This window comes from Octopus bimaculoides, chromosome 28, assembly GCF_046866305.1.
Source record: "Octopus bimaculoides isolate indiv1 chromosome 28, ASM4686630v1, whole genome shotgun sequence".
NCBI lineage: Eukaryota > Metazoa > Mollusca > Cephalopoda > Octopoda > Octopodidae > Octopus > Octopus bimaculoides.
The window spans coordinates 3,584,376-3,605,039 of NC_142955.1; the positions used below are offsets into that span (position 1 = coordinate 3,584,376).

A 20,664-nucleotide genomic window follows, 5' to 3' on the forward strand; every position below is an offset into this window, starting at 1 on the left:
TTAAGTAAAATAAAGAAAGATTGGGCTGTTAAGTAAAAATAAAGAAAGAAATGAGTGGAAATTTTACCGGTGAGTAAAAGAGAATGACACTACCAAGAAACAACAGTATATATATATATATATATATATATATATATATATATATATATATATATATATATCGTTTTGGGATTTGGTTTGCAAGATTTTTTATGTGATTTCGTGTGTTGAAGCATATTCTGTTGTGTCTGGGGAGAGTCATTTTCTTATCGTACCTTAAAATTTAACACACTCACCGTTAAAATTTCCACTTATTTCTTATTTTTATTTTCCTAAAATTTTTCGTCGTTGCGTCTTGCAACCTTTTCAATAGTCTTGACTCTATCCGTTATTTAAATAACAGACAGAGTCAAAACTATTGAAAAGGTTCCAAGACGCAACGAAAATTTTAGGAAAATAAAAATAAGAAATAAGTGGAAATTTTAACGGTGTGTTAAATTTTAAGGCACGATAAGAAAATGACTCTCCCCAGACACAACAGTATATATATATATATATATATATATATATATATATATATATATATATATATATATATATATATATTATTTTGTTTAAAAGAGTTCTAACACTGTCTGTTTTTTATGTTTTATTTATATTCCTGCAGAACTAATGTGGGGTATAGAATATGGAGCCAACTTATTACAGTCTGTTAAAGTCTGTCATACCGGCCATGACGAAGGGAAATAGCCCTGAAACTCGAGTCGCCTTTATATATTTATATTTATATATTTATATATTTGATCCTTTATACTGAACACTCAATATTTCATCTACATTCAATACTTTCTTTCATGGTGCCATCCATTTTTATTTTATTTTATTTTATATTATATATTGTATATTATATTATATATTGTATGTTCCATATTCTATACCCCACATTGGTTTTGCAGGAATATAAATAAAACATAAAAAACAGACAGTGTTGGAACTCTTTTAAACAAAATAATATATTCCTCTATACACAATCATACAAAAAAACCACCTTTTTTGTATTTATTTTTACTCGCATATATATATATATATATATATATATATATATATATATCAATGTACAACTATTGCAGGTGGAGCGTGAACTCTCAACCATGATAGAAAAATTCAGAGTTAAATATTGTGGGTAAGCAAAAAACATCTACCTTTTTTTTATTAAAATTTTGTAAAAATAACAATTTTGCGCTTGTGCATATTGTGATACGTCATATACAAGTTGAGGTTTATACCTTTAATGAAGGGCGAACAGACACGCATCAGGTCATGCAGAGTGAACTGCATGTCTGTATGTGAAAATATATTCATTATGTATGTATGTATGTATGTATGTATGTATGCACTGCAATTTTAACAATATCAGCAAGGTATTTTTATATGTATGTATGTATGTATGTATGTATGTATGTATGTAAAGATCGAGAAGGTGAATGACAAGGACCTTTTTGTGTGCACAGTCTGTGACAGACCATGCCTGTCTTTGGTTGGCCTCAAATCTCACCTGCGAACCCATGGAAAACAAACTTCAACCAGCTATTCTGATTATATGTCTGTGCACACGTTTGAATGTGACGTGTGCCAGAGGGCTTACAAATCCAATGGGGGTCTTAAAAGACATGTTAGGATCCACAATGAGCAGAACTTACTTGCAGGTATTGGTAGTGCAAATCAGAGGTGCAATCTGTGTGGGTGTTTTTTCAAAACACTGTCTGGTTTAAAAAGCCACATCAGACGCCATGAAAGGGCTAAGGTGTAGGTGCAGGAGGTGGTCAAACTCTTTGTAAGGAGTAGACAACCACCACCTTGTATGTATGTATGTATGTATGTATGTATGTATGTACGTATATATATGTATGAATGTATACATGAGTGTATGTATGTATGCCTGTAGATTTGTATGCTTTATTTTATGTATGTATTCTCGTGCATATATTTGCATATTTGCATATTTGCATGTAAGCGCAGGAGTGGCTGTGTGGTAAGTAGCTTGCTTACCAACCACATGGTTCCGGATTCAGTCCTACTGCGTGGTACCTTGGGCAAGTGTCTTCTACTATAGCCTCGGGTCGACCAAAGCCTTGTGAGTGGATTTGGTAGACGGAAACTGAAAGAAGTCCGTCGTATATATATGTATATGTATATATATATATGTGTGTGTGTTTGTGTGTGTGTGTTTGTCCCCCCCCCCCAACATCACTTGACAACCGATGGTGGTGTGTTTACGTCCCCGTAACTTAGCGGTTCGGCAAAAGAGACCGATAGAATAAGTACTAGGCTTACAAAGAATAAGTCCTGGGGTCGATTTGCTCGACTAAAGGCGGTGCTCCAGCATGGCCGCAATCAAATGACTGAAACAAGTAAAAGAGTATATCATAAATATAGTTGTTTTATGTATGTATTCTCATGCATATAGTTGCATATCTCATGCATACAGATGCATATGGTTGTACATCTATATATATAAAAATGATAATGTGTGTCTGTCTGTCTGTCTGTCTGTGTGTGTGAATCCCTAAAACTCGAGAACTACGCAACCAATTTCATTCAAATTTTACAGATGCCTTACTTAGGGTTCCAGTTGTGTTTTAGTCAAAAAAATTTTTAACTTCTTGCAGAGTTCGAGCCCACGGCAACATAATATCTCCTCCACTATTTAAGTATTACGTGTCAAAAGTGAAACAAAAACACTCATGTCAAATACTTTCACTTTAAAAATGAAACTATTCTACTAACTGAAACAATCACATTTCGATACTGTAGTGATAGATACTTTCAGAGAGAGAGAAAGAGAGAAAGAGAGAGAAAGAGATGTATATGTATACATCTACATGTATATGTACACGTATATGCATAGATATATATATAGATATAGATCTATATGCATACATGTATATGTATACATATGTGTAGATGTATATATACATAGATGTACATGTAATATGTACACATATATACATATATATACATGCATACAGATATCTATACATATATACACCCATCACACACAAACACATGCACACAAACACACACGTTAGTCATTTGTTTTCTTATCCAAAACTACGTCAAAAGTACTGAACGGATCTTTATGAAATTTGGAAATTATATTCTATGTATAACGGCCATAACTCCCATGAAAATTCATATATTTTTGATGTTGATGAAATTTTAACCCGAACATAACAGATGAGCATTATTTGTAATTCAACGGTACAACGGTGTAAGACTACCCTTTCAGATATACTTTCATTGTGATTTCTGCAATGTGGTGCATAAATTGTCAAGTAAATGAGACGCATCTTTGCCTCCACTGATTCACTTGCAAGGTGTTGAGTAAAATTATTTCGTTGCAGACCTCCTTTGGGTCTTTTTATTATTACTGCGACACACATAGTCCCCAGTTGGTAACATTGATTTCAAGGCCCTCCTAGATGAGAGACTGGCATTCCACTTAATGTCTATGTTCCATGCTGGCATGGATTGGACAGTTATTAATGTAGAAATATGGTATCGTAGCTACTAACAGTTGAAGATTGCGTAGTCTAGACGGCGTTTTTAGATTTCATTATTCTCTTTAACCCGGACAAAGCCAGGTATTTCTGCTAGTATATATATATAATTTATATGCATATATGTTTATACACTTAATTGATAAACTTCTGGAAAGTTTTACAGATTTTTACAGTTCCAGTGATGGCTTTGATCTGTAGTCAGTTTTCTCCTTTCTGGGTTTGAGAAGACTAATTTCTCAAGATTGGTATTTAGGCAGTGTGTTACATATCTATGTCATTCAGTTTATTTCAAGATTTCTTGCTAATAGAAAAAGAACAGGTTTCTAACTTAGATCCAAGGTTCCTTCATTGGAATTTCAATATTAACAACAGGGTATTTTGTTTGTATGTATGTATGTATGTATGTATGTATGTATGTATGTATGTATGTATGTATGTATATATGCGTAGATTTGTATGCTTTATGTATGTATTCTCATGCATATAGCTACATATCTAGACATGCTCATATATATTTAAATGATAAACTTCTGGAAAGTTTTACAGATTTTTACAATTCCAGGGATGGATTGGATTTTACAGTTCCAGGGATGGTCATCGAATTAGCTTTTTCCTTTCTTATTTTGAGATTTTCTCAAGACTGGTATTTAGGCAGTGTGTTACATATCCCAGGGCCCCATTAACTACAGGTATAAACCTCAACTTGTAATCGGAATCGAGCAACTGCATATTTCTCAATAGTTCAGCGTAGGTATTCTCTTTTTCACTGATCGTATGTATGTATGTATTGATCTCTAACATAGGTGCAATCGTTTGCATTTTGGAGTAGGGGTATACTGCACTTTATTGACACAAGAAGTTAACGAAGTTAACAGTAGTCATATTAAAGTAAAAACAAAATATGGTTGACACATATCAGTCTTGATACAATGATATCCATCGTCGGTAAATGAAAATTTGTCTGGTCAATCAATAGTCACTATTGTATGACGGTAATGTACACTAGAAACAGTCATTTTCTCAGCCCCCCCCCCCCAAAAGGTGGGGGTCTGAATATTGTTGAAACAAATATTTTTTTTACTTTGTTTAATTATATTTCAGTTTAGAGGAAAATAGAAAGATCTTTACTATTAACTGTGTAGTGCTATACCATATTACTAAAGATGAAATGTGGAAATACGTGTACAATACTCTGAACACATCGCAGACATTACGTAACCTGAGAATTGAGTCACGTAACCTGAAATTAATTGATGAAAGTAAGTGGTGTGTTTCTCATTATTTTTATCTCCATCACCATCATCATTACCTTCATCTTCGTTATTGTAATCGTCAATGCCGTCGTCGTCGTCGTCTTCATCATCATCATCATTATCATCATCATCATCATCATCATCATATCATCATCATCATCTCATCACACGCACACACACACACACACACACACACACACACACACACACACACACACACACACACACACACACACACACACACACACACAGTATACAATAGTATACAATAGTGGAAGGAAGGAATGAAAGAAAGGGGCAGTCATCTAATCTTTTTGGAAATACAGCTCCACTCAAAATATAACTCCAACAAAAAGAACCCAAAATTTCAACCTAATGGCCATGACAATGACATTATCAACAGCAATAATAATGGTTTCAAACCTTGGTACAAAGCCATCAATTTGAGTAGATTGGGGCGTAAGTCGATTACATCAACATCAAGTACTCAACTGGTACTTAATTTATCGACCTCCGACAGGATGAAAGACAAAGTCGACATCGGCGAAATTTGAACTCAGGACGGACAAAATGCCTCAAACATTTAATACCATTAGCAGAAATAGCAACTACAGTACCAACATTCCTATCAGAAATTAGGGTCAGAGTCGTTTGTGGTCGTTTAGTTACCATGTTTATGGTATCAGCTGGAAACAGTTTGCCTCCTGGTAGGCTGACAATGATTGCGTTGATATGAATTTTCGTAGTGCACTCCTACCTTTACTCTACCACTTGCACGCATTAACGTTCCGTATACTGTCCTACATACACTCACGCGTATACAAACACACACACACACACACACACACACACACACACACACACACACACACACACACACACACACACACACGCAAATACAGAGACACATACGTATGTACATATAAGTGTTCGTCAAGACCTCTTGGAGCGCTCGTGTCCTTACCCGTAGATCCATACTTGCGCAGGTATTCATAAAAATAAGGTCAGATTATACAGATATTATACAAATATAGTATTTGGATAATCTAACCATAGTAAATGCTAGCAGAGTCGTTCACAAAATAAGGTAGGATTTACTAAATATATTATGTATATCCATCCGGTCCTGTAAATCAACAGGCGAGTCCAGTTAGCAGTCACAGGGGATGCACTCTGCTTCTCCTACGACTCTTTATCAATTGTTTTTCTGAAAATTAAAGTTTCTTCTCCAGAAAATCAAACTCAGCCCAGCTTTTTGTCAATGGGCATTTATCTTTTCCATTGACTGCCTTATACATCGCTGCCATACACGTTCATACTTTGCACATCTGTCAGCAACGATGTAAATATTGCTTTTCTGAAATACGGTGGAAGGAAAATTAAGCTGTTTTCATAGCGAGTCACTTTCGAGCGAATTGTTTACTGTCAGTATCAAGCCTGACTTGCCTCGACGGAGACTATTTAATGATTCTAAAATGTCCTTATTTTACATATTCTCGGGATTTTATGTTACGATGGGAAACTATTTCCCCGTGTTTGTTGATAATAAATCGTATAAATCGTGTATCATTGTTCTCAAATCAGCCAGCATAACCAGACCCTTACAAAGACACCAACTACTACTACTTGGAATGCCACCCTTACCGATTTCAACGTTATCAATATCAATGTGTTTCCTTTTATATAAACCACATTATTGAACTCTCTCCTACATATCCCATATCTATGTTCTTTTTCAGTGTTTTGTAAAGAAGACACAACATCAACTGAAAATGATACTTTCAATTGGCCAATGACAAAAGTTGGAACGACTGTGAAGATTCCCTGTCATGCAAATGTAGCAACAAGACGTTGGTCCGTTTCTAGTGCTTTACTTCTAATAATATTTTTATAGTTTTCATTATTGTGCTTTTTATGAGAGAATGTTATACGGTATAATAAATAAACATTTATTGAGATTAAGAGGATAGTATTAAATTCCATCGGTTCAGATCTTTTATCACAGCTATTTTACCCAAAATAGGACAGAATTTGCTTTGGTTTGACTACCAAGGTTTGCTTTGTTGCCAATATTAAACAATGCTTTAAAGCATTTCTTGTAAAGGTTCATGTAAATGCCAGAAGAAATAAATAAAATAATGTAAGAGTGAAAATATATATCTAGACATAGACAAAATTTATCAACGATTCTGTTGACTTCAAAGTAATAATATTTATTCAGCGACTCTCCATCCTCCGTATCTCATCCTGTTTTATTTAGTGCGTGTCCTTATAAGGATACACACCATAGAAAGACAATGGACTAAACAGAACATTATTTAACTAATTTTATGATTACTGTAGAGCAACTTGTTTTGTTACTATATAGTGGTGAGCGAAAAAAGCAGATCATCCTGGGAGTTGTCTCATCCTATATAATGTAAAACGATTACCCATTGTTCATTCCTACCATGCCATTCCACGTGCTAAACATACACATTTTTACTCTCTGGTTTTATAAGCTTTAAAAACAAGTTCAACGATCTGTGTCTGTATAGGGAAATATACGCATATCTACTGCTGCTATTGATGATGATAATGGTGACGAAATGCAAGCAAGCGATTTCCCCGCTCTACTTTGACTAACCACTCAGTACCTTAATACTTCATTACCTGTACCATTCAAACCAATCTTGTACTAAAGAATCATAACAACAAATTATTATAAAATAAAAGCAGATGTGGCAATATTCTTTTAAACCCTAAACTTTAGTTAAAAAATATTTTACGTTGATTTTGAGAAAACAGAGGTAGAATAAATAAGAAATTACTGACAAAATACATTACAGTATTCATTTTTGTTCCACTAGATTATGAGTTCAAATCACAACCAAATCGATGTACTTTTTGCATTACTCTGAGATTGACGGAATAAGAGCTAGTAAACACGACTGACAATATTTTACATTTATTTTTCAGTTCTTCCCGAATGGTGGTACATCAAGAAATGCTAACAAACCAAAATATGACATCACCAAAGTGTTCACCATTCACTGGGATCTGGCGAGAACCAGACATGTCGCAATGTTACAATACGGAGGGGATCACTCGTGAACTAAAGAACATAAGCAAAGAAATTGATAAAGGTCAGTGAGCAATTATGTTTCAAAATCCTCTTACAGTAGTAGTAGTAGTAGTAGTAGTAGTAGTAGTAGTAGTAGTAGTAGTAGTAGTAGTAGTAGTAGTAGTAGTGTGAAGAGGAGAGGAAGAAGAGGGGAAGGAAGTTGAACAATAATTGTTCCCCGGATCAACCCCAATTCAGTATACGTTCTAACCATGAACATCCCGTCTTTGTCCTATGTGTTAAGCAACAGGGTATGATTGGAATAAAAATTTGGCTTCTATTTCTAGTATGTCGAGTGTCCATATAGAAGTTTCTTCAAAGCTTCGTAGTATATTTGCTGTTGTATGGTGATCAAGCATTGATCACCATGTATGTCTTCCTCAACTATAAAACTTCAATTGTGTTGTGTAACTCGTTCACTGCTCTAGTTGATGTTACCGAGCAGAAGACACTAAAAGAGGTATAACAACGAGTATACAGTTGATAATCTGAACACATTTAGCAATCTCTGAGCTATATCAAGCTGGAGTTATTAATTAACTTCCAGTGATTCCATAAACCTCTAATATTCAGATTACTCAGTCCGCTGTAATGCTTATCTAATTACATTATTGTCAATTAATCAAGCTTTATCTGGCACCTTTGAGGTTTCGGTAATATGATTGCTTATTTTAAAATGACATTATAGAGATGTGAGAGGACAAATCTGGCCGGTTTGAGCATAAAGCAGGTAGACTGTTTGAGCCACATACGGCCAGTTTAATGTTAAAATGTTAATAGTTATGTGACGTTTGAATTGCCTCTAACATATCATCAAAAAGTGACTGAAAATTGATTGGAATTTCATGTTAAATTTTTCGTTGCAGGAAATATCGAGGATTTTTCGAAAAAAGTTTTAAATATTTCTCAGAAATCAGTGTATTTCACGGAAGAGGATATCGACTTGTCTGTATGCATTTATGAAAAGATGATGCCATTGATATCGAATGTGTCCGTCAATATCACACTGGACAATGTACTTCTTGGTATCAACAATATAATGAACACACCAGAGAAGGTTTTGGTTAAGACGGAACAATCTAACAGAACTGCCAGCAGGTAAAATTCAAACCATATTTGCTCTTAGTAGTAGTAGTAGTAGTAGTAGTAGTAGTAGTAGTAGTAGTAGTAGAAGAAGAAGAAGAAGAAGAAGAAGAAGAAGAAGAAGAAGAAGAAGAAGAAGAAGAGGAGAAGGAGAAGAAGAAGAAGAAGAAGAGGAGGAGAAGGAGAAGAAGAAGAAGAAGAAGAAGAAGAAGAAGAAGAAGGAGGAGGAGGAGGAGGAGGAGCAGCAGCAGCAGCAGCAGCATCTATAACAATAATGTCGTGTCAGCAGACGTAGTAAAAACAACAGTAGCATACAAAGATTTCTTGAATAATTAGTGTAATTACTACATATATGGCTAATTACGTATTTGAATCACTGTCAATTGAAAGTTGTTTTCTCGATCTTTCTTCACAGAATGCTGGACATTATAGAAGCAATCCCTGACAAGATTACACTGGAAGACCAACAAGTGACAATTTTATATCCTAATGTTGGTATTGGTGTTAGCAAAGTGGAGGCGGAAACTTTCGATGGTCTTTTCTATGGTATTTCATATGAAACGAATGAAACCGAAGCAAAAAGCGTGGTACAATAGTTTCTCATCATTACCATTTAATTAACTGTTTGTTCTAAACGCTGAAACTGATAAAATACATTAGAATGAAATATATTTTCATCGTCATATGAAGTAGCTATGGCATATGGGTTGATGCAGCTTAACAGTTTAAATATAAAATAGAATTATATATTTAATATAATATAGAAAAAATGGAAAGTTTGAATACAGCCAAATCAATTTATTTTTTCATAACTGTCGATTACATGAGGCCTTGATCGTTTCAATATCCACCTTCATTCATTTTACAATTAACAGTTGCATTATGAATTCAATAGGTAGAGATCTCTTCAGGGCTAAAATCGACATATTTCTTTACATCATAATAGACTAAGATAGCCACATGCGTTTGTTTTTTTGCTTGTGAGTGAGTGTTAGCATTTTCGCCTTAAATCTTGTCCTATGTATCTTCTTTCTCTATGTACGTGTGTGTGTCACTTTATTTGTCTTTGGAATTTTGTTCTAAAAATAGCCAACATTTTTGTTGGTGTTTAGGATTAATATATGTTTTCTTACTTACTGTATCTATTTTAAAAGGGGTATGATTCTCTATGTATGACATGTACAGGGCTAGATTTTAACCAGTGGTTTCTATTACTTGCCGAGTGTACATTTCACTTTAAGATTTGTTCCTACATATTTCTAATTTATTTAATTTCATCATACAGTATTTACTTATATATAATTTTAAAAAAATATTTAAAAATGATTAAATTATTAAATATATCTATACATAAACACATACACTCACATATCATCTCTATATCCATACATTCATACACACACACACACACACACACACACACATATATACACACATATGCATGTATATTTTTGTTATGAATTTGATCTCTCTACCCTGTAATTACTTAATACAATTATTTATGTTAGCTGATCGTAAGAGTTACACTTTGTATACTTTTAAAGGGATTATTATTTTATAATAATTCATTATAGATATTGGTTTATTCACATCATGCTTTTAGAATTATACTTACGATCAGCTAACATGCCTGAATAAATAAATTTATACAGTGTGTTCAAAAAGTCTCTCCTCAGTAAGTATTTTATTGTAAATTAAATATTTATAAGATGGCATAAGACTACAAAAGAATATGTTAGACTTTAAAAGACTTTAAAAAACTTTATAAGAGGTGTTGAAAGTGTCATACAAATGGATAGGCAATATTTGAGTAATATCTCACGGTGTTGATGGTGTCTTCAAAAATATCGGTCCCACAATACGTTTTCTCGAAATTGCTATCCATACTCCAACTTTTTCGGGATGCAGAGGTTGCTCATGCGTTGCGTGTGGATTCTCAGTGCTCCATAAACTTGTCATCGGGCAATTAAGCTTAAAGGCGAAAATGCTAACACACACTCATACACTAAAAACGCATGCTGCTGTCTTAGTCTATAATGACCACTCAATCTATTAGGATGTAAAGAAATGTGTCGATTTTAGCCCTGATGAGATCTTTACCTTTTGAATTCGTAATGCAATTGTTAATCGTAAAATGAATAAAGGTGGATATTGAAACGATCGTAGGCCTCATGTAATCGACAATTATGTAAATAAATTGATTTGGCTGTCTTCAAACTCTCCATTTTCCTTATATACTAGATTTACGTACGCACAGATCAAATCGTATGAAAACATCTATACGGTCTACTGTAACTCTAAATGTGTATAGCACTAGTGTCTATTAAACGCTAATACTAACATAGAGAAAAAAATTCCAGTAAATTCACAGTCATATGGATAAACCGAAGGAAGCTAGAATGCAAGTTATTCCTGGAAAGAGCAGTCTCTTTCTTAACAAAACCTGATATATATATACAGAAAGACTACATAGACTTAGCAGTAAAGTTATGATAATAATAGAGTTTATATGCATACAGTTGTCCTCATTAAATGTCTGGCCACTTTCTTCATTAGAAAATTATAACAATAGGTTAAGTGTTTCATCTATATGCAGATATTCATTTATATATATAATGTATATATACAATACATGCCTGTCTATCCGCCCCTCTGCCTGCATATATGTATAATTCTATGTACATGTGCAAGCATGTATGTATGTATGTATGTATGTATGTATGTATGTATGTATGTATGTGGCGGAGATGGAGGTCAGAGGCACATGGGGATGGATATAATAGGGAACAAACAAAAGTAGGAAGGCCGTCAATGTTATATATAAGAGAGTGTTCATGGAAAAGGGGTTTTCAGTGGAAATAATGTGGTACGAGATGATTTTGGGTATGCAGGATGGATGACAAGAGAAAGTCCTCAATGAGAAGGCTAACAAGTAGCACAAAATGGAGATAAAAGATGTACAATTCTGATTTTGTATAATTGCGGCAGCTGAAGAAATAGTGCCGTAACTTGGAGTAAGGGAGATTGAATGTTACGAATATGAGCTGTGGGGAAGGCTTGACAGATATAGACTGGGTGCGGGACTACAAATAGCAATATGCTCTTAGAGCTTCATTTTTGATGAGACTAACGAGTGTTCTTGAACACGAGGCATTGCCTTGCGAATCATCTTGACTGTTTGTTGTCTCCTTTGTGAGGCTCATTAACCTGGATTTGACTTTTATTGTTTCGTTCCGCATCTTCCTGGGTCTCCCTCTTCTACAAATTCTATCTACGTCTAGTGATCGGTGCTTCTTTATGCAACTGTCCTCATCCATACGTGGCACTCTGTCGGTTACGGCAACAAGGGTTCCAGCTGATCCCTTCAACGGAACAGCCTGCTCGTGAAGTTAAAGTGCAAGTGGTAGAGCACTTCACAGACACATGTACCCTTAACTGAAACAAGTAAAAGAGTAAAAGAGAATTTGTAGAAATCTTTGCCTTAGAATTTAAATGTATGTATGTATGTATGTATGTATGTATGTATGTATGTATGTAAGAAAAGGCATGAATAAAGGGCTTTCCACATTTTAGTTATGCATCGGAGACTTACAGCTGTTTCTGATATTTTAGGTGCATTCATCGTTCCGCTTAATCAATCAGTCGACTGAAAACAATTTCACAACACTAATATATACTTTCATTTCCAGAATCCACGCAGCTTCAGCTTTTGATTCGAGAGAAGTTTGGCTGCTATGGCTTCTAGGAGCTTTGATTACTGCCCAAAGATTCTCTTCTTGGATAGCGTTTATTAGAATTTGTAGAAATCTTTGACTTAGAATTTAAATGATGTTGGTTACACTTATATTATAATAAGAATTATTGAGAATGCTGTAATGTAATTGACTTAATAACATAATGGCTGTTTTCTTCTATTTCTTACTCTCTGTCACACACTTTATACCACGTCTCTGCTAATGTATCAATATCCGCCACTTTACAGTCCTTAGACTTGGTTCTTTCTCTTCTCTTCACTTTCTTTCACATTCGATTTTAAAACGGGAATAAAACAAACAAATTGATGACAGAAACAAAATTATCCATTTGCATAATATCCATTTATATAATGCAAAATATTGAGAAGAAAGTAATAAATTAGTATGATAGCACTGATGAAAGAAACAACGTAACTGATAAATATTTGATGTTGCTGTCAACCAATAGAATGAGTGACATTTCTGACTATGGGTAATTATAAGAAACTGTTTGTGTGTATGTATGTGTGAGTGTTTATCTAGATGTAATTACAAAACGTTTAAGGAATAAATAATATCGAATGATGTTATTGATTGAAGAATTGACCAGCATAGAAACTCTTATGATATTATGTGTCTGAGATAAGCTAGTGACTGTTAACAGTGATGGTAGTTTTAGCCATTATGTTAATTGTAATGTTTTAGTAAAGCAGTGGTTTTTAAAAAAGTAAAATTTACAACAGTAACAACAACAGAAACAGTAGTAGTATCTTTTATTTATCACTTTTTCCTTTCATTTTCCTCCACCAGATATATAATTATTCATTCCCTAACCCACAATTAGAAGATACTGAAATGATGGATTATATTTCATTACCAAAAGGTTTATTAAAACATCCGAAAGACGAAAAAAGATCAGCCATTTCAAGGATTACATTTTCACTGGTGACCAATATGCTATATGAGGTATAGAACAAAAATGCTCTCTCTCTCTCTCTCTCTCTCTCTCTCTCTCTCTCTCTCTCTTCCTCCCTCTCCTCTCTCTCTTCCTCCCTCTCTCTATCTCTTTCTCTCTTTCTCTCTCTCTCTCTTCCTCCCTCTCTCTATCTCTTTCTCTCTTTCTCTCTCTCTCTCTCTCTCTCTCTCTCTCTCTCTCTATATATATATATATATATATATATATATATATATATATATATCCAGGTAGTGGGTAGCGATTTTCTTCACTACTTCAGGGAGTGACGACCCTGTCTGACACGAGTCTCGGGCTCAGCTGGCTCCGGCTGACAGTATCCAGTATGGGCCCCTATCCAGAGTTACGGAAAGGAGACAATCTTCAAAGAAATCCGGAGTGTTCGACTTGACACTCTTTCGGCAGCTCCTGCAACCAGGCTGGTGCCAAACGTAATGCTCTGCACTCCTTTGGACTACGTCAGCAAGGTCAAGAGAGGAATCCTGACGATTGGGCTACCCAGGATTTCCTTACATCTAGCCCAGGCCTGCACAAAACTGGAGAGGACATGAAATGTAAAAACCAGACTGGATTAGTTTATGCGCAACTCCACTGTCTCTCGAGACAAAAGGATGCCAACAACAACAATATATAGGATGGAATTCTTCAGTCTTTCCGTCTGATCCAAAGATGCAGAAGCGGGATTCGTCGATCCAAAGAACTTTTGACCAGTCTTCAGCTGTCCATTTAATATGGCTTTTAGCAAACTTGATCCGCTTCCACCGGTTCGTCTCAGAAATTATCAGCTTCTTTCGAGCAATCCGACCGAACAGTCCAAATTCTTTTTGGCGGTTTCTGACAGTTTGTGGTGTAAAGCTGATATCAGTTCCATCACATAATTGCTTGCAAGTGTCCACTGCTGTTAGCATTCGGTTACCTTCAGAGAGCCTTTGAATTCGCCGATTCATCTGTACTGTTGTTTTTACTCGGAGTGCCCGTTCTTTGCCGATCTTTGTATTGTTGATTAACAGCCCAGTCAAGATGGTATTTTCTTCTTCTCCTACTCTTGTTTTTGCACACATCTACAAAATGACTTTCTAAAATGAACTTCGATTATGCAGGTGAGGAGTACATTTTCCTTGCACATCTTATGTGGTGTTCTCACTACATAAATAAATGAAGTTTGTACGAAACGTACGTACTGCTATAACCTATTGAATTTTTGTTGCTTTTCCTTCAAATTTTATTCACCAAATCTCTTGATTTTGTTTTTGGTTTTTACCCTACCAAATTCTGGTGCCTCAAACATTTTAAGTACCACATTTAATCTTTTGATTAAATCTATCTATCTATCTATCTATCTATCTATCTATATGTATGTGTGTGTGTGTGTGTGTGTGTGTGTGTGTGTGTGTGTGTGTGTGTGTATACACGTATATATGTGTATATGCTTCTTTCAGCTGCCATCTATCAAACCCCTTTGTAGGCGTTGGTCAGCTCGATGCCAAAGCGTAAGACACCTTCTTAATCTGCTACAGAGACCAATTGAATTCGAAAGCAAGTGACTGGAAAGCAAACTTCTCAAATACACAAACCATATATAAAGATGAAGATGGAAAAGAAACAAAGGATTTTTTGGTTTTCATTTTATATTTTTAATCATGACAGTATTTCCCCCTCATTATTGTTAACATAATTCCATTAATTTGGCAATTTGTTGATCTCTCGATTGTAAAAGTTTTCAGCTTTCGAAGCAAAGGAACACTCAATATCATTTCTGACCTCTTCACTAATAACGAACTGTTTTCCCTCTGAATAATGTTTGCAACGATCTGAAAGTCAAATGGGGGCAAGGTCAGGAGAGAGGAACGATGAGGCAATACTTTCATATTTAGAACAGGGCACACCAAAGAAGTGACACAAGGGCTGTTTGAAAAGTCCTTTAGTGCCTGTCACATCGACCATCACCGGTGCTCCAAACAATCCGAAGATCGTGGCGCCTGGCGTCTCACCATCAACCATGCTGTCCTCTCATTCGAAAATACCCGTAGAATCACTCTCAAGGACAAAAGGCACAGGAGGAGGAACTGCAACACTACATCATCAAAACTTAAAACCAGACCTTCATATGCAGCCACTGTTCGTGTCTGCATGTCCAACAATGGTTTTGTCCGCCACGAACGTTCCTGCAGTCGACGTAGACCAGGCTCTTCTTAAGATTCGTTCTCAAAGGCAAGCTAAGGAAAAAAAAAAGAAGAATTTTCCTGGGTGACTTAGGCAATATGTCTTGCACTATTGTTTCCTTACTTTACGATTGATCTCTGCATTAACTGTTTCGTATTGGTTTAACACTTCATTATAGGTGGCACCCTTTACATTCCATCAAACATTTTTCTGATGTATTCTTGGCATGTGAATGGCTTCTACTTTTTATTGTATGCTAAACATTGTCAATTTCGTTTGATATGATTACGGTGAACACACTTTTCATCACTTGTGATGATTCTGCCCTGTAAATGCTCGTTAGCAAGTGTTCTCTTCAATTATGAGCAGAGGTCAACACTTTAAGGTAAGAAGCAATCAGATGATGTAGAATCCACTGAGCAAGTTTAAACGCTTCTCCTAGTTTATGAAGTTGTTTTATTATCGAGTTGTGACTTAAACTATTTTCCTAATTCTCGTGCAATTTGTTTTGGATTTTCATCAGCTACAGTTTCAGAAACTTAACATTGACAGAATTTGTGAGTTCATATCGAGGGGAATGTGTGAGAGACAAATTTCCTGAGCAAAACTGGCCAAACTATTGTTGGCATGTCTGGACACTTAAACATAGGCAGACTGAATATTTCTTGCTGCTTCCATTGCTAAATTCATTTTAAAAGGATAAAATCGATACGAATTTGACTAATATGATAGGAAGTAATTCGAAAAGAATGGAAGAAAAAATCCAGTAAAATGTAAAAATTGCTGTTTATTTTACCTTCAGTATTTAAAAAACGTATATATCATAATATTCTGTTGTCTGTTGCCATAGTTGTCCCAGAAGCTCAATTCCATGCTCATATCATTTGGCTGGTTTAGAGGCAAAAAACTCCCTGCACCCATTTTCAACCTCATCCACGTTGTTGAACTTTCGTCCATGCAGTAAAAAAGCATGCCTTGGAAAAGGTGGTAATCTGATGGTGCAAGCTCTGGACTGCAGACAGGGTTAGGCAGCACTTCCGCTTCCACTCCACAATTCCTCAAGTTTGCGTTTGGTCATACTGGCAATATGTGCTGAGGCATTGGGATGCTGTAGGAGTGCGCTCTTTGATTGACCAATGCCGGGCAGCGGGTTTTCAAAGCATCATATACTTGTTGCACTAGTTGGGAATAAAGTTTAACGTTCACAGCATGATCTGGGATAAGATCAAAGTGCAACACCTACTAAAAATTTCACCAAACACACAACATGACTTCCTGTTCAAAGTGTCCCTTTTTTGACAATAGGTTCTGAAGCCTGGCCGAAACTAAACCACTGATTTCACTTACGAAAATAGATCCATTTTTCATTCTCAGTTACAAATTAGACATCAAAAATGGGCATCTCGGAAATTTTCCAGCAGTTGTTTGAAAATGTGTACACATCGTTGAGTTTGGTCATTGGTCAGTTCAGGAAGAGCTTCTCAACAGGGTCTATTCACAAGACCAAACTTATAGTGGTGTCGATTGATGTTGCTTTGTGAAGAATTAAGTTCTACCGACAATATATGATTGCTTCTTCAACCATTTCAAGTAAGGCATCATCTTCCACATCTGAAGGTGTCTCTGATCTTGGTTTGTCTTCGAGCCTGGTGTCAACTTCCTTGAAACATCTGAATCAGTTTTGTATCACATATTCTTTGACCTTTCACATCAGGCATTTCTTTTGCTGTTGCCTTTGCACTCAGTCACGTTTCCCCCTTGGATAACGTGAAATGGCTGTAATTGCAATTTTTCCACCAACCATTATCAAAACTGAAATAAAGAATAAAAACAATTGATGTTTATGTTATACATGAAAATAAGGAATAATCAATTCAGCAACAATTGGACAACAAGGTGTATGAAATTAATGATATACCATGGAGATGCAAGTTGCCAAACACCATTAGGGAAAATCCGAAAAGACTTTTGGTTCAACCTGGTACACTCACAAGTGGGCTCTTGAGTAGTTTCATCTGACAAATTCCTCAGACAAGGTATTTTTCAACCAGAGCCTCTCGTAGAGATTACTTTCTTAAGGTGCTATGATGTGAGATTGAATACAGGACACGTTGGTTGCGAAGAGATCTTCTTTAGCACCTCCACCCGCACCCATTATGTTAACAATTTAGATACAAAACACATTCCCCACCCACTAGAGCAAGAACAACCGTCAGGCTTGAACTCGCCTGTAATACATATTGTGTTTATTTGTACTAAATAAAGTAATAATGTGTCACTTTATTCTATTGAATAAATTAGTTTATTTAATTACTTCTCTTTACAGGTCATACAAGAGTCTAACACCGGAGAAAATAAAAAGCTTAACAGTCATATTATTAGTGCAAATATTCCAAACATTCAAATGACCAACCTTAGTGAACCAGTTAATATATCATTGACTTTAAAACGTCAGGTAATAGCTGGGTATTTATTATTGTCGATGTTATTGTTCTTGTTGATGTTAATGTTTCCTTTCCAGTCCATATCTCACATTTCCCGAAATAAACACGGAGCACGGCGCTAATACTAGTAGTATTTGTAGTAGAAGTAGTAGTTACTGCTGCTGTTGTTGGTAGTGTAATAGCATAAATGTGTCAGTATTTGCAGTGCTTGTTGTTGAGTTTTGTAATCAGGGTCAGTCCTGATCGGATACCTGGTACATATTTAGTTTCTGCCAAATAACGAGGTACAATCCCCAAATCTGGTGATCCAGAAACACCTTTCTCGAGATTAAGGACATTCTTCACATGTCCATATATAGCGTTGTGCTGTGTGACAGTTTATATATGATAATTCTCCACAATTTCTTCCAATTGCCTGTAAGTTTTGATGAGATATCACAACAGTTAAAGACCTGGTAAGCAAGATCAAAGAGCCGCATTTATTACTTGTTTACATATATCCTTTAAGACGTACATTTCATCTTAGTGATAGGTGTCCCTGTTTATATTGATGTTGTTGCTATTTTGGCTGTGTGTGTGTGTGTGTGTGTGTGTGTGTGTGTGTGTGTGTGTGTGTGTGTGTGTGTGTGTGTGTGTGTGTGTGTGATTGTGTGTGTATGTGTGTGTGTGTGCGCGTGTGTGTTTAAACTGATTGACAGGAAGGTTGTTTTAGGATGTGGCTATAGGAGCGTCCTAACATGTTGTTTCGAACCGTATCAGATACGAGTGAATGGAACTAAAACCAGATAGGCTCTAGCCATGACCATCTCAACGTTGTTGACATAAAGTGTATCATTTCTCTTTTGTAATATTATGGTGTGATTTGAGGGTGGTCTAGCTGTTGTTTCTAATAAATAGACGCGCCACTCTCTGGTGTGTAGCATATGTGCCTGGGGATGTTTTATTGTATCTACATTTCACAGTAGAGGTGGTCATTGGTGGGGTGGAGTCTTCACATAGTGTGAGGATGTGAAGACTGATATTTCATGTTCTTTTTAATTTGTTATGATGCATTGCAAAGTGTTGGTGCCCCAACAGTACCATCATTACACATAATATATTGTTTATATTCTAGTGTTACTGTTTATATGTATTGCCGAGGTATAGACCGGCTCAGCTTTTGGTTTGCTTTTATGTCGTTTTGCTTCCCTTACTATGTCCTCTATGAGTGGCGTGAATGTTACAATTCCTAGTTTGATTTTTTTATATGTGAGATACATTCACGGATGTTCACATTTAATCGATCATTGTTCTTTGATGCACTTTGTTGTTTCTAATCAAAACAGAGATGATGGAACGGATTAGTACAACACTTAGTTTATATGATAGATGTCACGCTTGTAGGCTTACGAAAAGTCTATGAAGTCGAACAGACTGGGTAAAGTGACGTACACTTGCAGTACATGGGCTATCAAATTAAAAGTTCTACGTGTATTGTTATAGAGCAACTCTAGAGGCATAGAGACCAGAATGGGTTTTAGTGCTGTTTAAGATTGTTTTTTACTGAGAGACAGGAATGGTTTCAAAAAAGTTTCTGATTTCGGTGGTAGTTAGAATGGTGCATGTAGATATTTATGTTGCATGAGGGTTTTCTAAATTTTGTAGAGTGTTTAATGAAACGAGTTTTAAAAAGCGGGTATATATAGGCTGGTAATATGAAAAATGAATAAATCTGGAGAATTTTGTGGATGCGTATACGAGTCTGATGCATCTTTGCAATGTTGCTTTAGTTGGCTTTTTTGTTAAAATTTTCTAATTGTCCTGTTGTAGCATTGGTGAGGTAAATGATGTAGTATAGGTTGGGTAGGTAATAAAAGTAGTTTAGTGATCGGTGAAGTCAAACTGTTATTTATATTAGCGGTGTACCCGAAATTAGTGTGTATACATTAAAAGGTACTCTGCTTTAACTATACTAAACAAAAGTGTGTAAAAGTTTAGTTGTAGTGTGTAACTTAATGGGACGATTAGGGGAGTATGTACAGCAGAAACGTACCCCCTTATTTTAATGCTCCCTCTTGCTGGTTGTAATCTTTAGTGCTTGCGTTACCAACCGCGGCTATTATTGTTGTGAGAGTTATAACTTGTTGTGTCATTATACATTAAGTATTGTGTGTGACGGGGAAAGTATTTTTTAATTCCTAGATGTTTCAGGTTGTTTGTCTTGTATTTTAGTATCACCAGGTGTTATTTTTCTATGATTGCATACTACCTATCCTGGTTGCAGCTGTGCAATTTCAGTGAACATTGTTATTGTTGTTGTTTATCTTCATGTCATCTCTAATCCAGTAAACCTGTGGTGAAATACATCACTACAATGAACACCTAGCTAC

The 20,664-nt window shown here is 35.6% G+C and overlaps 2 protein-coding genes across 3 annotated transcripts in view; one reads left to right on the forward strand and one right to left on the reverse strand.

Moving 5' to 3' along the window:
* The window catches only part of LOC149130476 (uncharacterized), a 154,526-nt gene that overhangs the window by 106,440 nt on the left and 27,422 nt on the right, over nt 1–20,664 (reverse strand). The window lies entirely within an intron of this gene.
* The window catches only part of LOC106870251 (adhesion G protein-coupled receptor G6), a 146,373-nt gene that overhangs the window by 106,344 nt on the left and 19,365 nt on the right, over nt 1–20,664 (forward strand). For both annotated transcript variants that reach the window (XM_089344345.1, XM_089344343.1), the window contains exons 11-18: nt 1,110–1,162; nt 4,644–4,801; nt 6,535–6,649; nt 7,754–7,920; nt 8,765–8,996; nt 9,397–9,568; nt 13,526–13,681; nt 18,178–18,306. In XM_089344345.1, the coding sequence (XP_089200471.1) occupies nt 1,110–1,162; nt 4,644–4,801; nt 6,535–6,649; nt 7,754–7,920; nt 8,765–8,996; nt 9,397–9,568; nt 13,526–13,681; nt 18,178–18,306 (1,182 nt within the window). The remainder of the gene's footprint in view (nt 1–1,109; nt 1,163–4,643; nt 4,802–6,534; nt 6,650–7,753; nt 7,921–8,764; nt 8,997–9,396; nt 9,569–13,525; nt 13,682–18,177; nt 18,307–20,664) is intronic.